The 12,770-nt window shown below is 41.0% G+C and overlaps 1 protein-coding gene and 1 long non-coding RNA gene across 3 annotated transcripts in view; one reads left to right on the top strand and one right to left on the bottom strand.

Moving 5' to 3' along the window:
- The window catches only part of SEL1L3 (SEL1L family member 3), a 107,979-nt gene that overhangs the window by 65,505 nt on the left and 29,704 nt on the right, over positions 1-12,770 (bottom strand). For both annotated transcript variants that reach the window (XM_055588185.1, XM_055588184.1), the window contains exons 3-6: positions 12,254-12,380; positions 10,231-10,352; positions 9,760-9,875; positions 7,409-7,467 (exon numbers count right to left, since the gene is read on the bottom strand). In XM_055588185.1, coding sequence (XP_055444160.1) covers positions 7,409-7,467; positions 9,760-9,875; positions 10,231-10,352; positions 12,254-12,380 — 424 coding nt within the window. The remainder of the gene's footprint in view (positions 1-7,408; positions 7,468-9,759; positions 9,876-10,230; positions 10,353-12,253; positions 12,381-12,770) is intronic.
- On the top strand, positions 4,665-9,807 carry LOC129657722 (uncharacterized). Its single transcript, XR_008717031.1, has 3 exons — positions 4,665-4,855; positions 6,325-6,426; positions 9,675-9,807. It is a non-coding gene; the product is annotated as an uncharacterized LOC129657722 (long non-coding RNA).

Genomic DNA, 12,770 nt, shown 5'->3' on the forward strand with positions numbered 1-12,770 from the left:
GTCATATCCGACTCTTTGTGACCCCATGGACTGTAGCCCACCAGACTCCTCTGTCCAGGGAATTCTCCAGGCAAGAATGCTGGAGTAGGTAGTCATTCCCTTCTTCAAAGAATCTTCCTGACCCAGGGATCGAATCCCGGTCTCCTGAATTGTAGGCGGATTCTTTACTGAAAACATACAGCGTCTATTAATAGCAAAGTGCCTTGCCCACCATAAATGTTTAATACATGCCAACTATTGATGTTGGTGAAACTGTTTAGAATCACTGGATTTATGTGTAATTGCTAATCTTAATAGAAATATTTTACTCTGAAAGAAAAAAAGAAAATTTGTTGAGTAGACAGAAGGTGAATGTGGGAAAAATAAAAACACACCCTATTAGATAAGAACCAAGGTCAAATTCAGAGTTAGGAGAAGATGGCCATAGCAAGGTCAAAGGACTTGGCCAAAGATAAGAGGTCAGCACAGATGACGTGTTGGAAGTCTACTTTGTCTTGAAAGACTCAAAGGATCAGGAAGGAAAATGGAGGAGGAAAATGGGTTGACATGAATAAAATGCACAAAGCTGTTCTTGGCAGCATTGTTTACATCCACCAAAGACTGGAAAAGTCCAGGTGTCTGTCAGTGAGGACTGGTACCCACACCATTCAGTGGGTCTTAGGCATGAGCTCTTTTATTACATGGTTTAAAAAAGAACAAAAAGCTCTGGAGAAATATCTAAAATACACTAAGTGAAAAAGATGAAAATGTAAGAGCAGAGCAATACATACACATTTTATCCAAGGAAGAGAAGAAAGGACTTTTTTGTATCTGCATTTACAAAAACTCTGGAGAGAGATATATATATGTAAGAAACTAATAAAAATATTTCCCCCTGGCATGAGGGTTAAGGGATGGAGTGGATGGGAGAAGAGATAGAAGCAAAACATCTAATTATAGAACTTTTTGCATAGATTTGGTTTTTCTACCACGTGCATTTACTACCAATTGAGAAAGTAAAATAGGTGTGGGTGGACAAGGGGCCATAGGAGCATATGTGAACAGCAAGGGAGGGTCAAGACAGGCATCAGGTGAGAAGCCAGGCAGAGACAAAAGAGCCAGGGAGCGCCGAGGGCAGATGGCAGCAGAAGGGAAGGGCACAGCTCGTCAGGCAGGCTGCCAGGAGCAAGGGGCCAGGGTGAAGCAGACAGGACAGAGCGGCCACCAGTGGTTGGGGCAGAAGCCAGGCAACCTGAGGTCATCCCAGGAGAGAGGATGGGTTGACTGTCAGCCAGAAACCTGACCCCTGAGCAGGTACTCCTGGCTGGAAGGAAGACACAAAGGTGAAGAAATGGGCACCAGCAGCATCACCCTATGGCGGCCGGAGGGAACACTTAGAAATCAGCTTTCTGCAAAGGCAACTGATGCCGAAAAGAAATGCTTTATTGCCTGCTATTTCTTTTTACAGAATCGTAGTCTTGAAGGGCTCTGGGAAGACGATGGTCTCTTCTTCTTCTTCTTCTTCTTTTTTTTTAAAGGCAGGACCACAAAGTTATTATCTCTGAGAGTGGTGAATTGATTCTGCTTCTTAAGACCTGTGAAAGATTTGAACACTCCAACTACCCTCATGAGGAGGTAATACCAGCACTTGGTGGACACGAAGCAACACTTTGGAAGTAGAAGCTCTCATGACAGAACTCTGCTTAACCAACTCACCAGCTCACCTCGTGGCCCATCCCTCAACATAATGGATACTAGCCAGCTGAGGTTACTCTCTGGAACCCTCGTATTCTCATTTTTAAATGAAGACAATATTAGTACCTATCTACAGGTGGCACTAGTGGTAAAGAATGTGCCAATGCAGGAGACATAGGAGATGTGGGTTCAGTGTTGGGTCAGGAAGATCCCCTGGAGGAAGGCATGGCAACCCTCGCCAGTGTTCTTACCTGGAGAATCCCCATGGACACAGGAGCCTGGCGGGCTACAGTCCATAGAGTTGCACAGAGTCAGACACAACTGAAGTGACTTGGCATGCACACACACACAAGGTCACTGGGAGAAATTAGCACTTAAACAAAGCATTTATAACGATGCCTGGAACATAGTAGGCACCATAACTATTAACTACAGTTATTATTATTAACTTAGTCCACTCTACTACTTTTGCTGCCATTTGTTGAGCTGTATGCTTACCAAGAGTAAGATGTGAAAAAGTGATAGTCGCTCAGACCCCATGAACTGTAGCCCACTAGGCCCCTCTGTCCACGGGGTTTCCCAGCCAAGAAAACTGGAGTGGGTTGCCATTTCCTCCTCCAGGGATCAAACCCTTGTCTCCTGCACTGCAAGCAGATTCTTTACCGTCCAAGCCAACAGGGAAGCTCCTCACTCACTTTCACTTTTTTCGTGCTTACCAAGAATAAGATGTGTTTGTACCCAAACCTATTTGGTCATTGTAACCCCACAATGTAATTAAATCTTATGTAATCCCAAAAGCATGAAGAAGAAAGAGATGCTCATTCTTTAAAAATTAAGTTGAATATTTTGGGTAGACTCAGTAAAGAATGGTTACTAAAAAAGCTCTTATGGAATTAGGACAGCTGGAAAAGGCTGGGAAAAGAAACTGAAGAAATCTTGATGAATTTTGGGCTTCAATGGTTTCACAAGTGTCTTTGTTTTCTTTTCATTTGGAAGAAACAGAAATTGGGTACTGTTTATGCCAGAAAGATCACAAGAAACTCCAATCAGTAGATCCATACTCAAAGGCAAGGCTGTAACTAGAAAGACTGGCAAATGAATGTACATATCCATTGTTTAAATTAAAACAAAATGCTTATGGAATATTTTAATGAATCTTTGCTTTAACTGAATTCTCAATTAATCAATAAATTACTTTGTCCCTATGGTACTAGCTTGTAATTTTTTGTCATTATTATAATACAACTAATAGATCCTTTCAGTTCCATCTCCCTCCACATTTTTCTTCTCTAACATTCTCAGTGGCTGCATCAAGATTGTAAGAAATTCCTTGCACTGTGCATTGTTTGATGGTCATCAATTTTGCTGACATAAAAGCTGAGCTAGATGGTTCAAAAGCCCAAGCCTGTCCCTTCTGCACGCAAGCATCAGACATGCTGGCAAGCTATCTTTACTTTTATCTGGACATAGAAGAGTGCCCTGGATTATTACTGTGAAGGACCCGGCAGTGGGAAAGCATTGCCTCCATTGTTAAGTTGGCTTCGCTCAAAATTAGGGAACAGCTTTGGCTCGAGGGTTCTGTAGCAGGGGAACTTAGAGCCTCAAATGAGCCTCTTACTCCTTAAAGTAATTCTCATCTTAAGTGTCACTTCCTCATGGCCTGGTCTAAATTCTGGCCCCTTTGTGGTCCTCTGAAGCCAACAACCTCCTTATTTCCTTCCCTGCTTTTATCACAATTTGGAATTTTAAATTTATTTTAAACAAATTTATTATTTGTTTAAAATCTGTCTTCCCCACGCTAGAATTTTTAGCTCCACGAAGGCAGGGACGGATTGTATTCTTGTTCACTGTTTTATTCCCAGAGTCCAGCCCTGTGTCAGGCATGTGGTAAATGTGTTGGATGAAGGAATATATACTGGATGGATGGATGGATGGATGGATGGATGGATGAGTGGATGGATGGATGGATGGATGGAGGGAGGGATGGATGGATGAGTGGATTCAACAGCAGACAGCTCTGCAATTGCCACCGCAGCCTTCCATGCAGTGCAGCACTGTACTTCTCAGCACTTAATCACCGAGCTTCGTACACCACTTTTGTAGGATAACAGCTATCATTATGTGTACATTATGAGAACAAATAAAAGGAGGATTAAGAGACTTTCCTTGGAACACCTGTAAACACCTGAAATATTTGATGTGTAGTGTACTGACTTGGCCCGTTCTGAAATCTCTCTGGTGAATGAGATTTCAAAAATATCTAACCACACGAATCCCAGGTGGGCCAAGGTTAACTCTTTAGTTGTTCCACTGATGGAGGTGGTAGTGGGGGTACTCCAGGAGTATAGGATGAGCAGCTGAGATGGTGGTGAGGGGCAGTCTTGGGCCTGGATAGTGCCAGTATTCCCAGGTAAGGAACCGTTTCAAAGCTTTCACTGGGATGTTGAGTTGGTATGTACCTGAACATCAGTTTTGAACTCTGGAATCCTATATGATCATACTGGTTCTGTCTTTACATAAAATTTTGTTAATTTGTGAATGTTCCTGGTGGTCCAGTGGCTAAGACTCTGAATTTCTACCGCGGAGGGCCTGGGTTCAGTCCCTGGTCCGGGAACTATATCTTACATGTAGCAACTAAAAAGATCCCACGTGCCACAACTCAGACTCAGCACAGCCAAATAAATACAAATAAATATTAAAGAAAAATTTGTTACTTTGTGCATCAAGGATTCTTTACATTAATCCTGATTTTTAAAACACTGTGTTAAATGTTATTTATTATGAAGATTGTTGTGAGTTGAATTGAGTCCCCTGTAAAATGCATATGTTGAATCTGAACCCCCAGTATGGATAGGACCTTATTTGGATATAGGGTCATTACAGATATAGTTAGCTAAAATGAGATCATGCTGGAATAGGGTGGACTTTAATCCAGTATGACTGGTAAACCTTAGAAAAAGGGGAAAATTGGACAAAGACTCACAGGGAAAATGTCATGTGAGGATTGGAGTTATGCTGCCACAAGCCAAGGAACTATTAGAAGCTGGAGAGAAGCTTAGAATAGCTCTTTCCCTAGAGCCTGCAGAGAGAGCGTGGCTCTGCCAACACCTAGATCTTGGCCCTCCAACCTCTAGAACTGAGAGGCAATACATTTCTCTTGCTTAAAGAGGTGATGCTAGAGGTAAAGAACCCTCCTGCCAATGCAGGAGACATAAGAGACGCAGGTTCCATCCCTGAGTTGGGAAGATCCCCTGGAGGAGGGCATGGCAACCCACTCCAGTATTCTTGCCTGGAGAATCCCATGGACAGAGGACCCTGGCAGGCTACAGTCCAGGGGTCACAAAGAGTCAGACATGACTGAAGCGACTTAGCACAAATCATTCAGTTTGTGGTACTGTGTTCTGGCAGCCTTGGCAAAATAATATAATCACGAAGTTTGGGGGGGCTTCCTTAAATTTTATGTGGAAGGTGCCCTCCTCGCCTTACCCTGGTCCTAGCTCTGGATCTTACTGTGATTCACTCCACTCATGTCAGAAGCTACATTTTGCAGATTTAAGAAGAAAGGAAGCCCTGACATAGAAAAGAAAAAAAAGAAAAGTTTATGAAATTCAATTGGTTGTCAAAAGTGTCTGAGGTTGGAGATGGGTGTCAGGGGAGAAAGGGCAGGTATTATTTTAGACTTTATATCCTGAAATGCAAACCCTTAATTTCTGGGTCAGGACTTTCCTGGTGGTCCAGTGGTTAAGAATCCGACTGCCAACACAAAGGACACAGGTTTGCTCCCAGGTTCAGGAAGATTCCACATGCCACAGGCAACTGTGCGCCATAATTTTGAGCCCGTGCATCCCAGAGCCTGTGTTCCACAACAAGAGTGGCCATCGAGATGAGAAGCCCGGGCACTGCAATTAGAGAGTAGCCCCCGCTCGCCGTAACTAGAGAAAGTCCACGCAGCAACGAGGACCCAGCACAGCCAAAAATAAATAAATAAAATTTAAAAAACATTTCTGGGGCAGAACAGGGCACTTGAAGAGATTTCCAAAGGGGCCACACATCATTCGTTTCTCCAGAGTAAACTCCCTGCCCTTCCTATTCTCAAAGTCTTCATAGAAGAGCCCATGGTGGCCCATTATATAATAAAACTCCTATCTATTGAATTTCCCTGACTGGTCTAAATCCACCTGGTGCCCTTGAGACTTCTGTTCTGTCCTAAGACCTTGGCCTCTGTGCGTCAATATTGCCATCCAGTCACCCCTGACTTTCTCTTTGCAAGCTAAGGAATACCACTGCTTTAGCCTCTCTCAGTAACTCTAATCCATTAATCTGGTCATGGACATAAGAACTGTTCTATGTGTCCAGGGCCTGACATAATTGTTTGATTTAAATGTAAAGGGAAATAGTGGGGGAGGAAAGTAGAGTGTGTGCTCCCTGCTCTCCGGTCATCACTCCTCTTTGCCTTCCTTCCTTTAATAATTGGTTTCCAAGAAAATCTGGACTGCTCAGGGACTCTGAGTGAACAGAGCCTGTTTGGAAAGACCGTTTTATGCTTGGTGTTGTGAAATGACTAAACGATGAAGAATGAACCACTTTGCCACCCCCCAGCCAAAGTACCCAACCGTCCTGATTTTCTTCTTTTTTCTTTTGGCCATATAGCACAGCATGCAGGATTTTAATTCCCAGATGAGGGATTGATTCTGTGCCCAGTGCAGAGGAAGTCCAGAGTCCTAACCACTGGAGTGCCAGGGAATTCCTCTGGTAAGTTGTTTAAAATTATACATACAAAGCTACTAATTTGTGTTTCTGTTTTATACACACACACACACACACATATATACAGGGGCTTCCCAGGTGGCTCAGTGGTAAAGAATCCGCCTGCCAATGCAGGAGATGTAGGTTCAATCTCTGGATCGGGAAGATCCCATGAAGGAGGGCATGGCAACCCATTTCAGTATTCTTGCCTGAAAAATCCCATGGACAAAGGAGCCTGGTGGGCTATAGTGCATGGGGTCTCAAAAGAGTTGGACATGACTGAGCAACTGAACAAACTATTTATGTCTCCAGATCTCATTGTAAATTCTTCCTTTCATGGCACCATGATGAGGTATCCTGAGTTCCTAAAGAACTCACGCCCCATGGTTCTACCACTATAAAACCCACTCTTAATCAGGGATGCAGAAGCAAGTTAAAATTATGACACACAAGGAAAAAGACCCAATCCTCAGTTTCTGTAACTCTCATAGAGAATGATTATATCAAGATGAAAAGTTAGCCCAATATCAATACTTACATACATTTCAAATTTAGATTATAAACATAAATATGAAGGCTGTCTGCTTTTATGTTTTACACTAAGTCAAAGTTATCAACTCCTCCCAGTAAGCAACATTAATACTTTGATTTGTTTTCTAGAATCCTTTGTAAACGATAATTTTCAAAGAACACGAATTATGCAGTGCTATGAAAGGAAGAATTTACAATGAGATCTGGAGACAGAACTAGTTTCTCTTGCTTGGGAAAAAACAAAAAGAAGGTTGTGGGGAAAACAAGGAAAGTTTGTGGGCATTTAAAAAAGAAAAAAAAAGGTACAAAGATTAACTACAAGGCAGACTAGTTACCATTTGTGCTTGGAAAAGCTGAATCAGATGGGGTAGGAATAACATTAGGGTGCAGGGCTAACACAGGAAGGTTCCTTAACCCTCACCCAGAAAATTTTGACACAATGAAAAGCCACACTTACCTAATGGTCTGATTATGGTAGTCTTTCAAATCCTGCCCAGTGCTGGTGGTTACTACTATCTATGTTGGGAGAGATACACAAGGATTAGTAATGCTTCCAGACCCCACACCATAAATACCGTCCTGGGGATGAGTTACTCATAAAATATGCTTCATAGTCTTTTGTTTGATCATTTTCTGCAAAAAACAAAATAGCAGTTTACCAACCCTGTGTATATTTTGAGACTTAAGAAATTTAATTTCTCCAAATGACTTGAGATGATAAAAATATCTATAACATAGTTTCCCCCAGGGGGTTGTACACACTTCCAAACTTTGAGTCAAAAGATTCTTTTGCTGAATTCGTGCTTGAAAGCTTGTTGCATAGAAAGACAAAGAAAGGTGTAAGCTACTTCCTCAGCACTAAGAATCGTCACCATCACTTCAATGGTGACAATGTTTTCATCGTGAGTGTTGCTAGCTGTCTTGCATTCTTCTCGTGTCTGGACTACAACATAAGCCCTTAAGGTTAGGGGGCTCTTTGACTCCCCAGTGCTACCACAGAGCAAGTGTTCAGAAAACACATTCTGGCTTAACTAGATTCTCAAAGATGTAGCTCCAACACCATGTCTTTGAAAGAAAAGCTAACCCAGAAAAAGCAGTCCAATTCAGCCACAGACACCGTGTTGTTTCAGAGAAAAAAATGACTCAGACCAATTGTCTTTCTAAACCAACCATTTACTTTAGACCAATGTGTCCATTTAGTCAAAGTAATGAATATAGTGGTCTTATCACAGAGCTGGATTTTGTGTAGAAAAACAATAAGTATTATTTTGGAACCTATGGGTATCAGGGAGAGCAGATGGGATGCAAAGATAAAAGGGCAATTGGTGAATGTCTACTAAAAAAAAAAAAAAAAAAGCTAGCTTTTTTTTTTCTTTCTACTCCATCTGGTCTTCCTAACTCTTCTCTCCCGCTTTACCCAATCATGTACTCTGCCATTAGTTAAAGGATTACTTTGATTTACTCCTCTGTTTAAAAAACTTCAATGACACCATGCTGCATGGCAAGAAGAAATTGGAAGTGAGCATCCAATGATGGGCTAAAATATCTCCTCTGTTTCTCCATTTAAACTCTGTGCCCCATCTGTAGGAGCCTTCTTTAGGAAACCTTCCCTGAGCATCCCAGCATGAAGTTGGATGTCTCTCTTCTGCGAATGAATATGAATCATCTGGCAATTAGGCTCACCTTATGACACCCCTTTACCTGCTCTATGTGACTTCCATAAATAGTCTCTAAGCTCCTGGATCATAGTGCCTGGCATACAGCAAGATCTGTGATTTGCTCTGATGATTTGATACCTAAGTGATATGAGGCACTGAGCTGACCTTAAGAGAGAGCAGCAACCAAGCTATAATGCCATCATAATCTTCATGCAAATGAGAAGCTAAAACTCAGACCACAGCAATGTCACCTAACAACATTAAGGAAACAAACATACAAAAAATGCCAGCTAATGTCTTACAGACTCTCCTCAGTTAAGCTACAAGGACTGACCCAATTTCTCTTCTCTTTAGAAAAAGGGCATGTGATAAACCTAACCACCAAGGGAAGTCTGTGTATTCTCTAACACAGAAGACAAACAAAACGTCTTTTCTAGTTTCATTTTCAGAAAATCACAAATCAGCAAGAAAAGCTGTTAAGAAAGTAACCAGAAAAAAGGTAGTACACCAGTATCATATATAACAATATAAAGGAATAGCATTATCTTCAATAATAACAAGAGATTTGCCATAATCCATAAAATCTGTGTTATAAGTGCTTGAAACTGTTATGTGCAGTGTTTCGTAGTACAAAGTAGATAAAGAACGTCCGCCTCATCAGAATTATCACTCAGGTTTGTTGGTTATTATTTGTTTAATGTCAAGCACAAGCAATTGTTTTCACTGCCAAAAACAGTCAAACCACTTCTTAGCTGAGCGAACCAATAAACTTCCTATAAAAAAGTTGTAGATTTGATAACACTATATAAATATGGCCAAGGCTGTTTTACCATTTTTCTCCTCAAAGCCTATTTTGCTAGGAAAAAAGGCTTGAATTGCTCAGATAATTGTGGTTATATAGCTAGATGTATTATTCATTCACAATATAGTCAAAAAAAGCACTTTAAAAGTTAATTAAATGGGATAGAATGCTTATGATTTAAGATTCCAACTATAAAATTTTTTATTTAAAAAAAGCATTATGGTTGTAAAAGTTTATCAGTTACCACAAATTTGTTTTTGCAGATTTCTTAGCTCCCTGACTTTACAGCAATGCTTAAAGTTAAGTGATGGTGCTGATATGATTCATGATGGAACATGCTCTTGGTACCTGACCGCCATTAAAAGAGATATCCAGGCGAAACCACTCCTTCAAAGGTATGGTGAATTTCGTTTTTACAGCAAGGTCTTCTCCTTTGACAAGATGCATTTGAATATGCAAGTAGCCTAAAGGGAAAACAAAATTTTGTGAAAATGACAAAGAAACTTAGAAGTGAAAGAAGTGGCTATATCTTTTCAGTGATTTTCCAAAACTGCTATGACTAGATCACATTCTTTCTTCCTTTAAATAAAAGCAAAATGAAACAAAACAACAAAAAACACCTAAGTACATTAGTCTGTATTGAAAATGTTTGTTTTAAGCTTCCGGAAAAAGTTGAACTTGAAGCCCATATTTGGAAACCATCATTCTTTACTGCATAGCCACAATGACAACATTCCTTATTCTAGACAGACATATTGGCCAAAAGACAGAGCGTAAGAAAACCACATTATCGTTCTAAAGATTCTATTTCATACTTACCCTCTTCAGTAAGAAATATAGAAGGTGTGCCGTACATCTCATTAGAATCAACAAAGTACAGAATCCCACAGAGATTGGCCTTGCAATAATGGAGCAAATAAAGCCACAGTGAAACGGTAAACCTGCAAGAGTGAGGAGAAAAAAAATTCTGCAGATTGATATCATCCAAGAACAGGTAATTATAGTTAACAATGACCAAGTAAATTGCTTTTTTTCCATTGAAGGGATGAATTTGCCTTCATGCTCATCATGGGAGATCCACTTGCAAAGCTTGATTTTAGAAACAAAGGAGGTAGTTACAGTAACTGCGAAAGACAGGAGTTAAGCGTCACTGTACAAAACTAGCAGACATTGTACCTTGCACCAAAAACTCTTCCTATGCCTTTTTGAGAATCACACAGACCTGCCATTTGAATACTTGATTAAGGCTTATAAAGCCAGACACAGACTAAAAATCTGGGTTTTAATAAGAGGTGATTTGATAAGAAGCTATTCTAATTTCAATGATTAAAAAAAAAAACATAATTAGGGCTTTTTGAGCAATTTCATTTCTTTCAAAGATAAAAGCCCTAAGGCAGAAACATGTCATAATCTGCAAATGGCATTGCCATATGCTAATAGGACCCAGAAATACTATTTTAATGCACACATGAGGTTGTTTGGTATCACAGTTCTGGTTGACCGATATGGAGCAACTACTCTAATTGTTCCATTTCTGGACAAGGGCTATTTTAGTTGAAAAAAATACACTGTCCATCTGTGATTTGCCAAGTGAGGATAAAATAACAGTAGTCAACTTCAAGAGGAAATATTTTAGCCAAGCTTTGTGATCCACGAATCATTCAACAAATATTTGCTGTTTGAACACTTGCTTGATGTCACATATTGTGCTAGTGACCAGCAGTTTAAAGATGAGCTGAGAGCAATTGTGTTTTGTGAGTAAAACATGAATCAAGGTCAAAACCAGTACAGAGAATGCTCTCCATTTCCCCAAAAACCAATTCACAGTTTGGGTTAAAATGGCAGCGGCCCCAGATTCTTTGGGGATTCATCCCAACAAGGCCTTAGAATGTTAGAATATTCTGGGCTTTATAATCTGGCCTCCAAATCAGTGATAAGATATACAAACAGATGGTGCCACACAGCTCCCTCCTGACCCACCCAGCTGAGCAAGCTCATGAAGATAAGTTATTACAAGGAAGCTTAGCAAGAACATACGCTTAGTAAAGTGACTCAAGATCTTTCTACAGCCAGCAGCATGGGAAGAATTAAATCACTCTGCTGAATCCATCCGGTCTGAGATGAACCACGAACCATTTTCAGCATCTTCAATTCAGCAGAAGGAAAAATATATATATATATATCTGGGTTTTGCTGAAATCAATGGAGGAGATCAGAAGTTGTGAGATTTCAAGCAGCTCATCCAATCTTCCAAGGCAGAAAAAGCAAAGCAAAAGTTGCAATCTGGCAGGGCTGTGGCTGGCTGCATCTGACACCTTGCAAAGCCTCAGGCTCCAACACCTGACTCCCTTACTTAGGTCATTCCCAAGACTGGCATACCAGTCATTCCGAGGCAAACTGGGGATTGCTAAGTGAGAGAATGATTTCCAAATGCATTGAAGTTTTTGGGTCCACAAATTCTGCCTAAGCTATGTAGAGCTCATCATTTCCTCAAAGCATATTACAGAGTAGGTCCTCCTAAGTGGGTCCACTAGCCTGCCCTAGACTTCCCAGATGGTTCAGCGGGTAAAAAAATCTGCCTGCAATGCAGAAGACACAGGAGATGCAGGTTCAATACCTGGGTCAGGTAGATCCCCTAGAGAAGGAAATGGCAACCCACTCCAGTATTTCTTGCCTGAAAAATCCCATGGACAGAGGATCCTGGTGGGTTACAGTCCTTGGGGTCACAAAGAGTCAGACATGTTTGAGTGACTAAGTGTGTGAGTCAGATCAGCCTGCTCTGGTCCTCAGATAAAAAGAACATTATGGTCGCACTGGCCCCCCATCACCAGCCCCTTCTTACACTGGGTAATCTATCCGCTGTCGTCGAGTGGCCTCCAGCTCTCGATTCTGAAATCTCAGGAACTTCTTCACAATGCCTGTGTTTTCTCCACTGGAGGCATAGAGAAATTCCAGGAGGGTAACCACATCTGTAAACAGCAAGACAGCTGCCTTTTAATTATTTCCAGAAAAACACGGCTTTCAACACCACATTCTTTCTGGAACCTACTGCCTAGCTCCATTCAAACATTTAAGTGAATCGTCTGAAAATATCAGCAAACGTTTATGGCACACTGAATATATGCCAGGCACCCAAGACACTGTACAGAGCTATCTCAATTCATGTCCATAGCAACCCTACAAAGGAGAGTCTTCATTAGTCCCACTCTACAGATGAAAAGCCTGAAGTATAGAGAGATAAAATGACTTACCTAAGGTAACAGAGCTAATAAGTAGTAGAACGAAATTTCAAGTTTCCAGCTTAGATTCTATGTGCTTAACCACCTTACATCCTGCCCGTCTAAGGCTATGAAAACATT

Source organism: Bubalus kerabau, chromosome 7, assembly GCF_029407905.1.
Source record: "Bubalus kerabau isolate K-KA32 ecotype Philippines breed swamp buffalo chromosome 7, PCC_UOA_SB_1v2, whole genome shotgun sequence".
Lineage (NCBI taxonomy): Eukaryota > Metazoa > Chordata > Mammalia > Artiodactyla > Bovidae > Bubalus > Bubalus kerabau.